Here is a 19,490-nt window from a genome sequence, read left to right on the forward strand (position 1 = left end):
CCTCATCCAATTACTGATAAAGACCAAATTTGGCACACTGAGTCTCCATGACCCACTCTACATCCTGGTGCGGCTTGGAGGATGATGCACCATGGACGATGGGACTTGCAGTTCCTTCACTCACTTAGTGAAACTACTGAGACCCTCATCCAATTACTGATGAAGACCAAACTTGGCACACAGAACCCGCATGGCCAACACAACATTCTGATCAGGTTTGGGGGAGAACAGACTATGGATGATGGGACTTCAAGTACCTCCACTCACTTCCCAAGACTGCTGCAACCCTCATCTAATGACCAATCAAGACCAAACTTGGCACACAAAGCCCCCATGACCCACTCGACATCCTGCTGCAGTTTGGAGGAGGATGAACCATGGATGATGGGACTTGCAGTACCATCACTCATATTTTGAGACCACTGTTAACCTCATCCAATGACTGATCAGGACCAAACTTGGCACATAGACCTCTCGTGACCCACTTTACGTCCTGGTGTGGTTTGGCCAGGGATGGACCATGGATTATGGGACTTGCAGTACCTTTGCTCAATTCCTGAGACCACTGCAACCCTCATCCAATTACCGATAAAGACCAAACTTGGCACACTGAGTCTCCATGACGCACTCTACATCCTGGTGCAGTTTGGAGGAGGATGCACCATTGACGATGGGACTTGCAATACCTTCACTCCCTTCCTAAGACCATTACAACTGCCAACAATGATGGATCAGGACCACAATTCACACACAGAGCCCGCATGACCCACTCTACATCCTGGTGCGGTTTGGAAGAATTTGGCAATGGATGATGGCACTTGAAGTCACTTTACTCACTTCCTGAGACCACTGAGACCCTCGCCAATAACTGACCAAGACCAAACTTGGCACACACAGTCCCCATGACCCACTCTACATCCTGGTGCACTTTCGAGGAGGACAGACCATGCATGATGGGACTTCAAGTACCTCCACTCCCCAAGACTGCTGCAACCCTCATCTAATGTCCGATCAAGACCAAACTTGGCACACAGAGCCCCCGTGACCCTATCTACATCCTGTTTCAGTTTGGAGGAGGGTGGATCATGGATGATGGGACTTGCAGTATCTTCACTCACTTACTGAAACCACTGTGACTCTAAGCCAATGACTGATCAAGACCAAACTTAGCAAACAGAGCCCCCATGACCCACTCTATATCCTGCTGCTGTTTGGAGGAGGGCGGACGATGGATGATGGGACTTCCAGTACCTTCACTCATTTCCTAAAAACCATGCAACCGTCATCCAATGACCAATAAAGACCAAACTTGGCATACAGATCCACCATTACCCACTTTCTCAAATATCCCAAGCTAGTATAAAATAAATGTTTAACCATATTCCCATGTAAACTGTAGTCTGGCCCTCCAACAGTCTGTGGGACAGTGAACTGCCCCCCTGTTCAAAACGTTTGAGGACCCCTGCACTAAAGGAAGTGTCTCTGAGTCCTGTTTACTTTGCTTTAATAAACTATTGTTTTGAATATACTCCTGTGTCTGGCTCTTTAAGGCATCTGGATTCCGACACACACACACACACACACAACACATGTATATAGACTGGGCCACAGCAAGGCATGGCAGAGGACAACTATTTATAAAGCAGAAGCTCATTTTGTGAACCTTCCAACAAGCCTGAATGTGAGTTTGAATTAGTCAGGTGGGGAGGCTGGGTCTTGGTTGGCGGCAGGATTCCTTTGGGAACAGACTGGGAATTTGATGGCAGCCGGCCTCTGATTTGGGATGCTCAGGAAGGAGATCTGGAACCCATTGTGGGAGGTAAGCAGCCCAGCACTCTTTGTGTCCCTCAGCATTGAGCACACTGTTTCTCAACCTTTCTAATGTCACAACCCCTTCATACAGTTCCTCGTGTTGTGCTGACCCCCAACCACAAAATGATTTACGCTGCTCCTTCACAACCACTTCACAACTTTAATTCCACTGCTGTTGTGAATTGTAGTGTAAATATCTGATATGCAGGATGTGTTTTCATTCACTGGACCAAATTTGGCACAAATACCCGATACGCCCAAATTTACTTATATAGGCGATCCCTCGTAGGTCGAGGATGCAATGCTTCATAGCTCAAGGATGAGGGTCTTCCAGATGTGGTGTCTTGGCGGTGGGTCTGCAGATGGCTGTGGAGCCCTAGTCTTGACCCACATGTTCTCCCAACTTGAGGACATCGGTTTCCAGGTGGCAATAATCTTCACTGCCCAAATTTGAATACAGGTGGGGTTGGGTGGGGGGGGGGGGGGGGGGTTGATTTTGTCATTTGGGAGTTGTAGTTGCTGGGATTTATACTTTACTTTTAATCAAAGAGCATTCCGAACTCCAACAACAATGGAGTTGAACCAAATGTGGCACACAGAACTCCAATGACCAACAGCAAATACTGGAAGGGTTTGGTAGGCATTGGCCTTGAGTTTTGGCATTGTAGTTCACCTACATCCAGAGAGGACTGTGGACTCAGGCTATGATGGAACTGGACCAAACTTGGTACGCATACTCAGTATACCGAAATGTAAACACTGGCAGAGTTTGGGGAGAATAGAGCTTGGCATTTGGGAGTTGTCGTTACTGGGATTTATAGTTCACCTACAATCAAAGAGCACTCTGAACCCAGCCCACAATGGATGTGCACTAAACTTGGCACACTACCTACATGGCCAACATGGAATACTGGTGGGGTTGGGGGGCTGTTTTTTAATCCTGGAAGTTGTAGTTCACAAACACCAAAAAGGAAGGGGACAGGCGGAGAGATCTGCAGCCTTCTCTGGTACCTAAGACCATCAGAAATATGTGTTTTATGATGGCCTTTGGTGACCCCCTTGAAAGCTCCCTTGCTGCCCCCCAAGGGCCCTGCCCCCTAGGTTGGGAAACACTGCCTTATACGGACCTGCCTGGTCACTGAGATCTTCAAGAGAGGCCCTTCCCTTGGTCCCACTTTCATCTCAAACTTGATTGGTGGGAGTGAGAGAGAGGGCCTTCTCGGTGTCTGCCCCTTGACTCTGGAACTCCCTCCTCAAGGAAGCCAAAATGGCCCCTTTCCTTGCTGTTTTCCTTATTGCAAGAGGCTAAAGCTTTTTTTATTCAGGCAGGCTTTCAAGAAGATTTTAAAGATCAATTCAGGGGGTGTTGTGGTTTTTAACATTGAGTATGTTTAATGTTAAGATTTATTATTATTATTATTATTAATGGTTTTTATCTGGGAATTTTTAAATACCGTTTATATTTAATTCTGTTTTAATGTTTGCATCTTTTATGTTTAAATTGTATGCTGATGTTTTATGTTCAGCTGCTTTGAGTATCCGTGAGGAGAGATAAAGCAGGCTATAAATCAATATAAAAATAATAATAATAATAATAATAATATTTCACTTCTTTTGTAACCAGGTAAATGAGGATTCTATGGAGCCACCTCTTGAATGCAGTAAAGAAACCAATAATATAGGAAGAAGAAATCCTCTCAAGGTGATGATCTTGCAGAATTCTTCACCCCACGGATAAGAAAGAAAAGAGGAGTCAAGTATCTGTATTGCAATTAAACACTCTTATTACTGTTGATATGGCGGAGAAACCCTATACATGTTTGGAGTGTGGAATGAGCTTCATCCGCAGTTCAGGTCTACGTTCACATCAGAGGACTCACACTGGGGAGAAACCCTTTAAATGCCTGGAGTGTGGACAGAGCTTCACTGAGAATGGACATCTACATTCACATCAGAGGACTCACACTGGGGAGAAACCCTTTAAATGCCTGGAGTGTGGACAGAACTTCACTCGGAATGGGAGTCTACGTTTACATCAGAGGACTCACACTGGGGAGAAACCCTTTAAATGCCTGGAGTGTGGACAGAGCTTTGCTCGGAATTCACATCTAAGATCACATCAGAAGACTCACACTGGAGAGAATCCATATAAATGCCTGGAGTGTGGACAGAGCTTCACTCACAGTTCAACTCTACATATACATCAAAGGAGTCACACTGGGGAGAAACCCTATACATGCTTGGAGTGTGGACAGAGCTTCACTCAGAATTCAAGTCTACGTTCACATCAGAGGACTCACACTGGGGAGAAACCTTATACATGCCTGGAGTGTGGACAGAGCTTCACTCAGAATGGAAGTCTACGTTCACATCAGAGGACTCACTGGGGAGAAACCCTTTAAATGCCTAGAGTGTGGAAAGAGCTTCACTGAGAATGGACATCTACATTCACATCAGAGGACTCACACTGGGGAGAAACCCTTTAAATGCCTGGAGTGTGGACAGAGCTTCACTGAGAATGGACATCTACATTCACATCAGAGGACTCACACTGGGGAGAAACCCTTTAAATGCCTGGAGTGTGGACAGAGCTTCACTGAAAATGGACATCTACATTCACATCAGAGGACTCACACTGGGGAGAAACCCTTTAAATGCCTGGAGTGTGGACAGAGCTTCACTGAGAATGGACATCTACATTCACATCAGAGGACTCACACTGGGGAGAAACCCTTTAAATGCCTGGAGTGTGGACAGAGCTTCACTGAGAATGGACATCTACATTCACATCAGAGGACTCACACTGGGGAGAAACCCTTTAAATGCCTGGAGTGTGGACAGAGCTTTGCTCGGAATTCACATCTAAGATCACATCAGAAGACTCACACTGGAGAGAATCCATATAAATGCCTGGAGTGTGGACAGAGCTTCAATCACAGTTCAACTCTACATATACATCAAAGGAGTCACACTGGGGAGAAACCCTATACATGCTTGGAGTGTGGACAGAGCTTCACTCAGAATGGAAGTCTACGTTCACATCAGAGGACTCACACTGGGGAGAAACCCTTTAAATGCCTGGAGTGTGGAAAGAGTTTCACTCGGAATTCACATCTACGTAGACATCAAAAGACTCACACTGGGGAGAAACCCTTCAAATGCCTGGAGTGTGGAAAGAGTTTCTTTCAGAATTCACATCTGCGTTCACATCAGCAGACTCACACTGGAGAGAACCCATATAAATGCCTAGAATGTGGACAGAGCTTCACTCACAGTTCAACTCTACGTATACATCATAGGACTCACACTGGGGAGAAACCCTATACATGCCTGGAGTGTGGAAAGAGTTTCGCTTGGAATTCAGGTCTACGTTCACATCAAAAGACTCATACTGGGGAGAAACCCTATAAATGCCTAGAGTGTGAACAGAGTTTCACTTATAGTGCAAGTCTACGTTCACATCAAAGAATTCACACTGGGGAGAAACCCTTTAAATGCCTGGAGTGTGGAATGAGCTTCACTGAGAATGGAACTCTACGTAGACATCAAAGGACTCACACTGGGGAGAAACCCTTCAAATGCCTGGAGTGTGGAAAGAGTTTCTTTCAGAATTCACATCTGCGTTCACATCAGCAGACTCACACTGGAGAGAACCCATATAAATGCCTAGAATGTGGACAGAGCTTCACTCACAGTTCAACTCTACGTATACATCAAAGGACTCACACTGGGGAGAAACCCTATACATGCTTGGAGTGTGGAAAGAGCTTCACTCACAGTTCAGCTCTACGTATACATCAAAGGACTCACACTGGGGAGAAACCCTATACATGCTTGGAGTGTGGAAAGAGCTTCACTCACAGTTCAGCTCTACGTATACATCAGCAGACTCACACTGGAGAGAACCCATATAAATGCCTAGAATGTGGACAGAGCTTCACTCACAGTTCATCTCTACGTATACATCAAAGGACTCACACTGGGGAGAAACCCTATACATGCTTGGAGTGTGGAAAGAGCTTCACTCACAGTTCAGCTCTACGTATACATCAAAGGACTCACACTGGGGAGAAACCCTATACATGCTTGGAGTGTGGACAGAGTTTCACTGACAATGGAGGTTTACGTAAACATGAAAGGACACACACTGGGGAGAAACCCTATAACTGCCTGGAGTGTGGAAATAGCTTCACTCGGAATTCACATCTACGATCACATCAGAAGACTCACACTGGGGAGAAACCCTTTAAATGCCTGGAGTGTGGACAGAGCTTCACTCAGAATGGACATCTACGTTCACATCAGAGGACTCACACTGGGGAGAAACCCTATAAATGCCTAGAGTGTGGAAAGAGTTTTTCTCAGAATTCACATCTACATAGACATCAAAGGACTCACACTGGGGAGAAACCCTTTAAATGCCTGGAGTGTGGAAATAGCTTCACTCGGAATTCACATCTACGATCACATCAGAAGACTCATACTGGGGAGAAACCCTTTAAATGCCTGGAGTGTGGACAGAGCTTCACTAAGAATGGAAATCTACGTTCACATCAGAGGACTCACACTGGGGAGAAACCCTTCAAATGCCTGGAGTGTGGGCAATGCTTCACTCAGAATGGAAATTTACGTTCACATCAAAAGACTCACACTGGGGAGAAACCCTTCAAATGCCTGGAGTGTGGAAAGTGTTTCTCTCAGAATGGAAATCTACGTTCACATCAAACGACTCACACTGGGGAGAAACCCTTCAAATGCCTGGAGTGTGGAAAGAGTTTCTCTCAGAATGGAAATCTACGTTCACATCAAAAGACTCACATTCACTGAGAATGGAAGTCTACATACACATCAAAGAATTCACACAGGGGAGAAACCCTATTAATTCCTGCAGTTTGGAAAGAGTTTCACTCAGAGTGATATATAATGTCTATATAAATAAAAATGTTCGTTTGTGCTATTCATAGAACTCAAAAATCCCTGGGGCAATTGGCACCAAATTTGGACACAAGACACCTGACAACCCAATGTATGTTCTCCACTCAAAAAACCCCACGAAAACAAAATACAGAAAGGACTTCTGAACTACATGTTCACAAAGGAGAAACTGCATTGCCCACGAAGAGACCCATGGCCACGACCCCTCCTTGGTAGGAAACAGCCGGCCGGCCGTTAAAGCATGAGGAGCCAGGCGTGCATGCATGGCCACACACACACTCACACACAAGTGAGAATGGGCACCATGGGAGTGGAGGTGGAGGCTTGCGCGAGGAAGGCTGGCGGGTGGGGGAGGGAGTTTAGGAGCCTACCCACTGTCCTCCTCCACTTTCTCTCCTTCCTCATCTGAAACCGCACCACCACCGCTTTAGGAGTGAGGAAGAAGAGGAGGAAGATGATGGATGGGCTCCTAAGTCCCTCCTTTGCCAGCAGAAGCAGCAGCCTTTTCCTCTTGGCTGCCCCCCCTCCCTTTCGTCGCCTCCTTTTCCTCCCAAGATGCCCCGGTGAAAGCAGGAGAGAGGGAGGGAGGAAGGGAGAGGGACTGTTGCCTTCTTCACCAACTCTTCCTTGCCTCCCTCCCTTCACTGCAGGGAGGAGGAAAGAAAGAAAGAGGCAGAAACCAGTTTAATTTTTGAATTCTCCCATTCCTCTGCGCCCTGCTCCCTTCCTCTTCCTCCAACTTCTTTATTTCCTCCCTCTCCTTCTCTCTCATTTCTGTAGATCTCTCTCCGGCAACATGAGCAGACATTTTACACACTCTCTCTCTTCTATTAACATCCAGACCGGGAGGTAGCTCCCTCTGCCACACTCCTTCTCTCCCTCGCTCCCTTCCCTTCTTTCCTCTCCCCTTTTCTTCCTTCCTTTCCTCCCCCCTTCCTTTCCTTCTTTCCCTCCTTCCCTTCCATCCTGTCCTTCCTTCCTTCTTCCTTTCCTTCTTTTCCTTCCACCCTCCCTTTCCTTCCACCCTCCCTTTCCTCCTCCTTTCCCTTTCTTCATTTCCTTCCCCTTTGTTTCCTTCCCTCCCTCCTTTCTTCACCCCTCCTTCCTTTCCCTCCTTCCTTCTTCCTTCCTTCTTGTCCCTCCTTCTTTCCTTTCCTTTCTTCCCCTCTTTCCCTCCCTCCCTTTTTCCTTCTTCCTTTCCTTCTTTCTATGTAAGATATCAATACAATATTTCATATATTGTTATATTCATTACTATATAATATGTTACTATTATATATTACTATATAATACTAATTAAATAGACTTACAGAATAGAGTTGGAAGGAACAGGCAAGAAGTAATGGGAGAAGGAGGGAAAGAGGGAAGGAATGAAGGAGGGAAAGGGGGAAGGAGGGAGGAAAAGAAGGAAAGGGAGAGAAACAAGGAAGGAGAGAAGGAAATAAAAAAGGGAAAGAAGGAAGGATGTAACCAAAGAGCAAAGAAATGGAGGAAAGAAACAGGTAGAGATGGAAGAAAGAAGAAGATAAATAGGAAGGGAAAGAAGTAGAGGAAAGGAAGGAGAGAAAGAGGAAGCGAAGGTTGGCCACAGCAACGCGTGGCGGGTACAGCTAGTAATCTATATAAATAAAAATGTAATGTTCGTTTGTGTTATTCAGAGAACTCAAAAACCCCTGGATGAATTGGCACCAAATTTGGACACAATACACCTCACAACCCAATGTATGTTCTCCACTCAAAAAACCCACGAAAAGAATAAGCAGAAAGGACTGCTGAACTACATGTCCACAAAGGAGAAACTCCATGTCTACAAAGAGACCCATGGCCACGCCCCCTCCTCCTCGCGGGGAAACAGCCAGTTGTTAAAGCATGAGGAGCCAGGCATGCGTGTATGCCTCCCTCCCCCCCACACACACATACACAAGCGAGAGTGGGCGCCATGGGAGTGGAGGGGGAGGCTTGCCACATGGAGCCCCTTCTCTTTCCCTGCTATGCCAGGAGGGTGGTCTCCTCCTCCACCTTTCCCTGTTGGAAGAATGGATGGGGGCGGGGGGGGGTTTCTGTAGACCCTTCTTTCTTTTTTAACTCTTTCCTATCTGTCTGACCTGTTCGGCTGTCTCCAGCAACACAAGCACACATTTCACACACACACACACACAGGAGGTAGCTGTCTCTACCTTACTTACTTACTTAGGCGATCCCTCGTTGGACGAGTAAGATGGTCTTCCATTATGGATTTCCTTGTGGGTCCGTATGTGGCTGTGGAGCCCTATTCTTGCTCTGCATCTTCTTCCGCAGTGAGGGCATTCGTTTCCAGGTGGAAGGCGGTCCCGGTCGGGGTTGGCTTGACGCGCCTTCCTCCTGGCACGTTTCTCTTTCACCCTCCACTCGTGCCTCCTCAAATTCTGCAGCACTGCTGATCACAGCTGTCCTCCAGCTGGAGCGCTCAACGGCCAGGGCTTCCCAGTTCTCAGTGTCTATGCCAGAGTTTTTAAGGTTGGCTTTGAGCCCGTCTTTGAATCTCTTTTTCTGTCCACCAACGTTTTCTGTTCTTAAGTTCGGAGTAGAGCAACTGCTTTGGGAGACGGTGGTCAGGCAACCGGACAACGTGGCCGGCCCAGCGGAGTTGATGTTGGGTTGATGTCTCTACCACACTCCACCCAAAAGGACTCCATTCCCTTCTTTCCTCCCTCCCTTTCCTTTTATTCCTTCCCTCTCTCCCCTCCTCCTTCCTGTCCCTCCCTCCCTCCTTCTCCTTCCTTTCCTTCTTTCCCTCCTTCCCTTCCTTCCTGTCCCTCCTTACTTCTTCCTTTCCTTCCTCCCTCCCTTCCTTTCCTCCTTCTTTCCCTTTCTTCATTTCCTTCTCCTTCATTTCCTTCCCTCCCTCCTTTCTTCACCCACCTCCTTCCTTCTCTTTCCTTTCCTTCCTCCTTTCCTTCTATGTAAGATATAAATACAATATTTTATATATTGTTATATAGATTACTGTATAATATGTTAGAATCATAGAATCAAAGAGTTGGAAGAGACCTCATGGGCCATCATCCAGTCCAGCCCCATTCTGCCAAGAAGCAGGAATATTGCATTCAAACCACCCCTGACAAATGGCCATCCAGCCTCTGCTTAAAAGCTTCCAAAGAAGGAGCCTCCACCACACTCCGGGGCAGAGAGTTCCACTGCTGAACGGCTCTCACAGTCAGGAAGTTCTTCCTAATGTTCAGATGGAATCTCCTCTCTTGTAGTTTGAAGCCATTGTTCCATTGCGTCCTAGTCTCCAAGGAAGCAGAAAACAAGCTTGCTCCCTCCTCCTCCCTGTGGCTTCCTCTCACATATTTATACATGGCAACCATTTCTCCTCTCAGCCTTCTCTTCAGGCTAAACATGCCCAGCTCCTTAAGCCGCTCCTCATAGGGCTTGTTCTCTAGATCCTTGATCATTTTAGTCGCCCTCCTCTGGACACATTCCAGCTTGTCAATATCTCTCTTGAATTGTGGTGCCCAGAATTGGACACAATATTCCAGGTGTGGTCTAACCAAAGCGGAATAGAGGGGTGGTATCTTTAACACATACAATAATTCCTCTCCATGTATCTCTGCATTGCTTCATTGTAACTTTTATACACACAATTATTTCTTCTCATTACATAACACATTTCTGCCACCCTATAATGTCTTAGTACATACAATCATATCTCCATACATTTCTGCATTTCCATTACATTTTAAATCCATATAATTACTGCTCTTCATTTCATAATATATCTCCGTGATTCTATAATCTTTCCAATACACACATTTACTTCTCTTCATTACTGCATACATTTCATTACTTCTTATTACATATTATTTCTTCATTACCACTTCTATACTTCATTACCTCAATACTTTAACAACCATTACATTTCATAATCATTTCATAACCTTAGGGACCGCCTCTCCTTCTCCCATCATCGGAGGTCGCAAGGACCAGGCGCAGGTGGGCTTTCTCCATTTCTGCCCCTCCTGCCTTAGGGAATTTCTTGCCGCCCTACGTGAGAGCCACGCGTGACTTCGGCCCTTTTACTCTCGCACTTAAGACCTGGCTTTTCACTAGAGCATTCAATCTCTTATGAATTTTTAATTTTTTACAATTTAGGTGTAAAACACCTAGAGCATTCTTGGATGGAGGGCAATTAATAAGTAATTAAATGATGATGATGATGATGATGTGACGCCTGGCTCAAGACCAGTACGTGTGAAAAAGATCTCGGAGCCCTCGTGGACAACAAGTTAAACATGAGCCAGGAATGTGATGTGGCGGCAAAAAAAGCCAATGGGATTTTGGCCTCAGGCATCAATAGGAGCATATGTCTAGATCTAAGGAAATAATGCTACTCCTCTATTCTGCTTTGGTTAGACCACATCTGGAATATTGTGTCCAATTCTGGGCACCACAATTCAAGAGAGATATTGACTCTAAGCTGGAATGTGTCCAGAGGAGGGCAACTAAAATGATCAAGGGTCTGGAGAACAAGCCCTATGAGGAGCGGCTTCAAGAGTTGGGCATGTTTAGCCTGAAGAAGAGAAGGCTGAGAGGAGATATGATAGCCATGTATAAATATGTAAGAGGAAGCCACAGGGAGTAGGGAGCAAGCTTGTTTTCTGCTTCCTTGGAGACGCGGAACAATGGCTTCAAACTACAAGAGAGGAGATTCCATCTGAACCTGAGGAAGAACTTCCTGACTGTGAGAGCCGTTCAGCAGTGGAACTCTCTGCCCTGGAGTGTGGTGGAGGCTCCTTCTTTGGAAGCTTTTAAGCAGAGGCTGGATGGCCATCTGTCAGGGGTGATTTGAATGCAATATTCCTGCTTCTTGGCAGAATGGGGTTGGACTGGATGATGGCCCAGGAGGTCTCTTCCAACTCTTTGATTCTATGATTTCAGTAATGCATGGGTTAGTACATAGAGATGTATAGTATTATTGGTAGAACGTCACTTTTGGAGGTTCCTGTGCTGGCCGGATGAAGAAGGGCTGACAAGCAAGGAACGTGCTTCTTGCAGCGTGCTGAGATGTGAGCGGGTGTGATTGACGGTTCTCTTGTCTATATATTGTGTAAATAGTAAAGAGAAGTGAGATGGCGAACGCTGAGCATTAGATTGTTTTTATTGATTTGAATGTATGGACTGACTGCCTTCATTGTTATAATTGCTGTTTACATGTTTTATCCATTGTTATGTTTATGTTGGCATCGAATTGTGCCTTTTGTAAGCCGCCCTGAGTCCCCCCCTCGGGAGTTGAGAAGGGCGGGGTAGAAGTGCGCGAAATAAATAAATAAGTGCCGTTTCTCAGTGAAAGCTGAATTGAAGGAGTCCGGTGTTTTCTATCATCTTGTGCCTTCAAGCAGAAGCCTGGAAGGCCAAGGAAACTGAGGTAAGGAAGGCGATTTATCTCCGTCTACCAACATAACTTGCATACTATATCTTCTCATATTCCCCACCTTCTCCTTTTTTCTTTCTGTGGTTTATTTGAGGGTTTTTTGTTTGTTTTTTTAAAACAAAACACAAAATAAAAAATTATTTGCCATTTCTGTGGTCTGTGCACGCTGACCGGCTTTGCATAACAGACCTGGCTGAGAGGGTGGGGGTGGTGTTGGGTGGGGATGAGGGTGAACCTTGGCTCTGCCCACCAGGATTCTCTGGTCAGCAGCAGCAGGGGAGGCCTGGATCATAGAATCCAAGAGTTGGAAGAGACCTCATGGGCCATCCAGTCCAACCCCATTCTGCCAAGAAGCAGGAATATTGCATTCAAATCACCCCTGACAAATGGCCATCCAGCCTCTGCTTAAAAGCTTCCAAAGAAGGCGCCTCCACCACACTCCGGGGCAGAGAGTTCCACTGCTGAACGGCTCTCACAGTCAGGAAGTTCTTACTCAGGTTCAGGTGGAATCTCTTCTCTTGAAGTTTGAAGCCATTGTCCCGTTGCGTCCTAGTCTCCAAGGAAGCAGAAAACAAGCTTGCTCCCTCCTCCTCCCTGTGGCTTCCTCTCACATATTTATACATGGCTATCATATCTCCTCTCAGCCTTCTCTTCTTCAGGCTAAACATGCCCAGCTCCTTAAGCCGCTCCTCATAGGGCTTGTTCTCCAGATCCTTGATTATTTGAGTCGCTCTCCTCTGGACACATTCCAGCTTGTCAATAACTCTCTTGAATTGTGGTGCCCAGAATTGGACACAATATTCCAGGTAAAGTGGTCTAACCAAAGCGGAATAGAGCATGGGGAGCATTACTTCCTTAGATCTAGACACTAGGCTCCTCTTGATGGAGGCCAAAATCCCATTGGCTTTTTTTGCCGCCACATCACATTCCTGGCTCATGTTTAACTTGTTGTCCACGAGGACTCCAAGATCTTTTTCACACGTACTGCTCTCGAGCCAGGCGTCACCCAAGGGGCAGGGAAGTGGAGTTGAAGTGGTCTGTCATGATTCCATTCCCCTGAACCAGGTTCCCCATCCCACAGTCAACAGGGTTCGAGTGTATTTACCTAGAGGTGGAGTGGATGAAGGATTAGGGGAAATCCAACCCTAAATAGGGAAACAAGTCGTCCAGGAATACCTGGCCGCTCTAGACCAGTGGTTCTCAACCTTCCTAATGCCGCGACCCCTTAGTACAAGTCCTCATGTTGTGGTGACCCCCAACCATAACGTTATTTTCGTTGCTACTTCATAATTGTAATTTTGCTTCTGTTATGAATTGTAATGTAAATATCTGATAAGCAGGATGTATTTTCAGTCACTGGACCAAATTTGGCACAAATACCCGATACGCCCAAAATTTGAATCCTGGTGGGGTTGGGGGTGATTGATTTTGTCATTTGGTAATCCTGGAGTTGCTGGGATTTATAGTTCACCTTAAATCAAAGAGCCTTCTGAACTCCATCAATGATGGAATTGAATCATACATGGCACACAAAATTCCCATGACCAAGAGAAAATACTGGTAAGGTCTGGTGGAAATTGACCTTGAGTTTTTGGAGTTGTAGTTCACCTATATCCAGAATGTGGACTCAAACAATAATGGATCTGGATCAAACTTGACACAAATACTCAATATGCCCAAATGTGAACACTGGTAGAGAAAATAGACCTTGCCATTTGGGAGTTGTAGTTGTTGGGATTTATAGTTCACCCACAATGAAATAGCATTCTGAACCCCACCAATGATAGAATTTGACCAAACTTTCCACACAGAACCCCCATGACCAACAGAAAATACTGTTTTCTGATGGCCTTAGGCGACCCCTCTGACACCCCCTCGCGACCCCCACAGGGGTCCCGACCCCCAGGTTGAGAAACACTGCTCTAAACAAATTCAAGTCCCACTACACCCAAGAGTACTGAAGGAAGTCATTTCGGAACCACTGGCAATCACCTTGGAGGGTTCTTGGAGAACGGGACAAGTCCCAGCAGGTTGGAGGAGAATTTTATAATTCTTACTCTTCTTACTGGGATTTTACGTGTATTGTTTTTATACTTCAGTCATATCTATCTATCTATCTATCTATCTGGGCTGTCCAAACACGGAAAAAATTGTTTCTAAACTCGATTCGTTTTTAGGGCTTTTTTGCGTTTCATTATTTAAAAGAATTCCGAAATTTTCCTTTAAAAAAGTTCGATATTTACGAAATTTCGGAAATCGTAAAACAATTACGAATCGATTACGAATCGATTCGTTAATGGCGGCCGCGACTGCGCAATACGCTAAAAAAAACTTCTGAAGCTTCCCTCTCCCTCTGTTGTTGACTGTTGGTGTGATAATTATATATTTTTTCACTGAGAAAACAAACAGTAACCCTAAAACTTGCACCAGACATGCGGAAATAATAACGAAACATTTACGAATCAATAACAAATCAATAATGAAACAATTACGAAACGAATTGGAAAAATTCGTTTCGTTTTTTAGTTGCTCCTGAATGGTTCAATATCACTTCGTTATCAAAAAAAATAACAAATTTTTAACGAATTACGAAATTACAAAACGAAACCGCCCAGCCCTACTATCTATCTATAAAAAGGTTGTCGTCGCCATGAGTGGTTTAAAAACAAAAGAACTACTGGGCCAATACCCACCAAATTTGGCAACAAAACCCCTCACCATACAAGGTGTGACCAACAATAATGAAATATAGAAAAACTCTGAAACAACTTACAAATCCTTAATAAAAGGAGAAGCCATCACAGTGCATGCTTGCAGCTGTGGGGGGGGGGGGGGGTGTGCACGTGCATGTAAAAGCTCCTCCATTAAGTTCTTGTGGGTTTTTTGGGGGGCTGAATGGCCATGTTCTAGAGGCGTTCTCTCCTGACATTTCGCCTGCATCTATGGCAAGCATCCTCAGAGGTAGTGAGGTCTGTTGGAACTGGGGAAAAGGGTTTATATATCTGTGGAATGACCAGGGTGAGACAAAGGACTTTTGTCAGTTGGGCTAGGTGTGTGAATGTTTCAATTGACCACCTAGATTAGCATACAATGGGCTGACTGTGCCTGGAGCAAGCTCTTCTTGAAAGGTAATTAGATGTCCCTGCCTGTTTCCTCTCTGCTGTTTTTGCTGTTGCAATTTTTGAATTTTTTAATACTGGTAGCCAGATCTTGTTTATTTTCATGGTTTCCTCCTCTCTGTTGAAATTGTGCACATGCTTCTTGTGGATTTCAATGGCTTCTCTGTGTAGTCTGACCTGGTGGTTGTTGGTGTGGTCCAGCATTTCTGTGTTCTCCAATAATAATACGCTGTGTCCAGGTTGGTTCCTCAGGTGCTCTGCTATGGCTGATTTCTCTGGTTGAAGGAGTCTGCAGTGCCTTCCATGGTCCTTGATTCTTGTTTGGGCAACGCTGTGTTTGGTGGTCCCTATGGACATCTAATTACCTTTCAAGAAGAGTTTGCTCCAGGTTTAATATGTCTAGATACGCTCCATCCACGGCATTCCCCGCATTTACCCGGCTTATAACTCTATCGAAAAAAGAGATCAGATTCTCTTCTGTAGATGCAGGGAACGCCATGGATGGAGCGTATCTAGATATATTTAAAACATTGTCATCAATCCAAATCGCCAATTCCAGTCCGATTCAGCCTCCAAAGTTCTGTCATGCTTGCTGTCCAAAGGCCTGGCTCGAGAGCAGAACGTGTGGAAAGGTCTTGGAGTCCTCCTCGTTGGGAGGAAGGAAGGAAGGAAGGAAGGAAGGAAGGAAGGAAGGAAGGAAGGAAGGGGAGCAGGAGCCAGGAATGCCACGTGGCAGCTAAAAAAGCCAAGGGGGTGTTGGCCTGCACCATGAAGAGCCCAGTGCCCGGATCCAGGGAAGAAGTCCTACTCCCCGTGCTCTCGTCTCTTCTGCCTTGGTCAAACCACGTGACCTGGAATCACACTGTGTCCCATTCTGGGCACCGCCATGGAAGGGAGATGTGGAAGCGGGAACGTGTCTAGGGGAAGAGGGCGACACAAAGGATCCAGGTCTGGAGAACAAGCCCCATGAGGAGCGGCTTCAAGAGCTGGGCATGTTTAGCCTGCAGAAGAGAAGGCTCATGAGGAGGGCCAGGGATCAAGAGGATTAATTGAGGAAGTCAGAGGGAGGAGGGAGCAGGTTTTTTTTCTACCGCGAGTCCCTTTGGGGAGATGGGAGGTGGGGTAAAAAAATAAAGTGGTTATTAGTATTCTTATTATAAAGCCCTAAACGGTCCTGGCCCAGCTTAGCTGTCCAAATGCATCTCCCCCTATGAACCATCTCGGAAGACCACCTGAGGAGGCCCTTCTCTTGATCCCACCACCTTCGCAGGTGTGTCTGGTGGGGACGGGAGACAGGGCCTTCCTTCCTTCTCCGTGGTGGCCCCTCTTTTGGCTGTGGAATTCCCTCCCCAGGGATATTAGATTGGCCCCCTCCCTCTGACCTTCCGCAAGAGAGTCCTTTACCTTCAGGACGCTTGCAGACGCTTGCACCAAACAAAGGCTTTTCAGCTCAGAACGAGCCCTCAGGCAAAGCTTAGAAGGCAATGCTCCAAGTACAAACACACAGTGGCTTACTATATACGTGAGATAACCATACACTCAATTAACTCATCAATTAACTGTGTCAGCTGCAACAGAAACAGCCCTGACCCTTTCCAAAACTTAGGGAAAGTACGTTGCAAACCCTGAGTAGCAAGAGGAGCCCCCACCAGTCACACATGTCCAGAAGCCCTGCCCGTGTCCTCCACAAACTCCATCCCGCAGCCAGGGAACCAGAAGACGTTTCCTTCTGGAGAGGAGAGCAAGGACCCATCTCGATCAAAGAGTGAAGAGTAGAGGCATCACTCTGGCAATGACCATCCGCATAGTAAAAGCAATCGTATTCCCCATAGTAGTCACCTACGGCTGTGAGAGCTGGACCTCAGGGAAGGCTGAGCGAAGGAAGAGAGATGCTTTTGAGCTGTGGTGTTGGAGGAAAGTGCTGAGAGTGCCTTGGACTGCGAGGAGATCCAACCAGTCCATCCTCCAGGAAAGAAAGCCCGACTAAAGCTCACTGGAGGGAAGGGTAGTAGAGGCCAAGAGGAAGTCCTTTGGCCACATCATGGGAAGACAGGAAAGCCTAGAGAAGGCAATGATGCTGGGGGAGTGGGGAGTGGATGGTATCCTGGATTGCCCTTGAAGGAACCCCTGGGGGTGGCCACGGCCGACAGGGAGACACTCTGGCCTAGGACATTACAGGAGGTCACGAAGAGGTGGAAGCGACTCAACGAAGAAACAACTCCATCCTGCCCACCACCTTTCAGGTGGGAAACCTTTCAGTCTAGATTTTCTGTTTTTCCTCCACCAAAGACACCTCCCGGGGTTCCTCTCCCTCTCCATTGAGGTGGAATTTGCATGACCCCGCCCACTGCCTCTCCCTCGACCCTTTCCTATGACACACAGCAAGGAGAGGAATTGATCAGCAAGTGAATACACTGGAGGGTTTTGGGGACTGACTCCTCAGGATGGAAGTTATAGTTCACCCTGCACCAAAACACAGCTCTGTGAGTGGCCCCCACTGACGAGGGGCCTGGACCGCCTTTGCCTCCCAAAACCCCAAGACCGAAGGCAAATATAATGGAGAGCTGTGGGGGGAATGGACCTTGACTGATAGGAATTGTAGTTCACCTGCACCCAGAGAGCCCTGTGAACGTGAACGACGATGATGGGTGTGCCCCAAATTCGGCACGCATGCCCGATAGGCCCAAATTCCCATACCGGTGGGTTTGGGGTGGGATTGGCCTTGGTGTCTGTGAGTTGGGGTTGCTGGGATGTATAGTTCACTTTCACATAGAGAGCCCTGTGAACGCAAACAACAACGATAGATGTGCCCCAAATTCGGCATGCATGCCCGATAGGCCCAAATTCCCATACCGGTGGGTTTGGGGTGGGATTGGCCTTGGCGTCTGTGAGTTGGGGTTGCTGGGATGTATAGTTCACTTTCACCCAGAGAGCCCTGTGGGCGCAAAAAACAACGATGGATCTGCACCAAATTGGGCACGCATGCCCGATAGGCCCAAATTCCCATACCGGTGGGTTTGGGGTGGGATTGCCTTGGCGTATGTGAGTTGGGGTTGCTGGGATGTATAGTTCTCCTGCACCCAGAGAGCCCTGTGGGCGCAAAAAACAATGATGGATCTCCACCAAATTGGGCACGCATGCCCGATAGGCCAAAATTCCCCATACTGGTGGGTTTGGGGTGGGATCGGCCTTGGCGTCTGTGAGTTGGGGTTGCTGGGATGTATAGTTCACCTGCCATCCGAGGCACACAGAACCCCCAGGCCCACCTGGACGTAGTGGAGGGCCTTGGCGGGAGTGCCCCACCACGATGGGAGTTGTAGTCCACCCAGGGAGGGAGCTCATTTGCCCTGACGAACTTGAACTCTTGGTGATGAGAGTTGTAGTCCGCCAGAACCTTCAAAGGAAAACGAGGAGTCCTTCTACTAACCCGGATGTGAGGGATGATGATGGCGCCGAAGGGAGGCCCAGAGCGGAGGGGGCGGGGCCACGGGGCAGTCTCCAGGGCCAGAGCTGCATTCTGATTGGCCCTCAGGGTGATGGGCGGGAAAGCGCTGAGTGAGAGGCGGTGGGCGGGGCCATGGGGCAGTTTCCAGGGGCAGAGCTGCATCCTGATTGGCTCTCAGGATGATGGGCGGGAAAGCGCTGAGTGAGAGGCGGTGGGCGGGGCCATGGGGCAGTCTCCAGGGCCAGAGCTGCATCCTGATTGGCTCTCAGGGTGATGGGCGGGAAAGCGCTGAGTGAGAGGCGGTGGGCGGGGCCATGGGTCAGTCTCCAGGGGCAGAGCTGCATCCTGATTGGCTCTCAGGGTGATGGGCGGGAAAGCGCTGAGGGAGAGGCGGTGGGCGGGGCCATGGGGCAGTCTCCAGGGCCAGAGCTGCATCCTGATTGGCTCTCAGGGTGATGGGCGGGAAAGCGCTGAGGGAGAGGCGGTGGGCGGGGCCATGGGGCAGTCTCCAGGGCCAGAGCTGCATCCTGATTGGCTCTCAGGATGATGGGCGGGAAAGCGCTGAGTGAGAGGCGGTGGGCGGGGCCATGGGGCAGTCTCCAGGGCCAGAGCTGCATCCTGATTGGCTCTCAGGGTGATGGGCGGGAAAGCGCTGAGGGAGAGGCGGTGGGCGGGGCCATGGGGCAGTCTCCAGGGCCAGAGCTGCATCCTGATTGGCTCTCAGGATGATGGGCGGGAAAGCGCTGAGTGAGAGGCGGTGGGCGGG

General features: G+C 47.6%; 1 protein-coding gene across 1 annotated transcript; it reads left to right on the forward strand.

The window, feature by feature from the left end:
• The first annotated feature begins 4,069 nt into the window (after nt 1–4,069).
• LOC137096678 (zinc finger protein 850-like) lies at nt 4,070–6,769 on the forward strand. The gene has a single exon (XM_067466347.1). It carries the CDS (start codon nt 4,165–4,167, stop codon nt 6,637–6,639), a length of 2,475 nt encoding a protein of 824 aa, XP_067322448.1. The 5' UTR covers nt 4,070–4,164; the 3' UTR covers nt 6,640–6,769.
• Nucleotides 6,770–19,490: the final 12,721 nt, after the last annotated feature.

Source organism: Anolis sagrei, chromosome 3 (assembly GCF_037176765.1).
Source record: "Anolis sagrei isolate rAnoSag1 chromosome 3, rAnoSag1.mat, whole genome shotgun sequence".
Lineage (NCBI taxonomy): Eukaryota > Metazoa > Chordata > Lepidosauria > Squamata > Dactyloidae > Anolis > Anolis sagrei.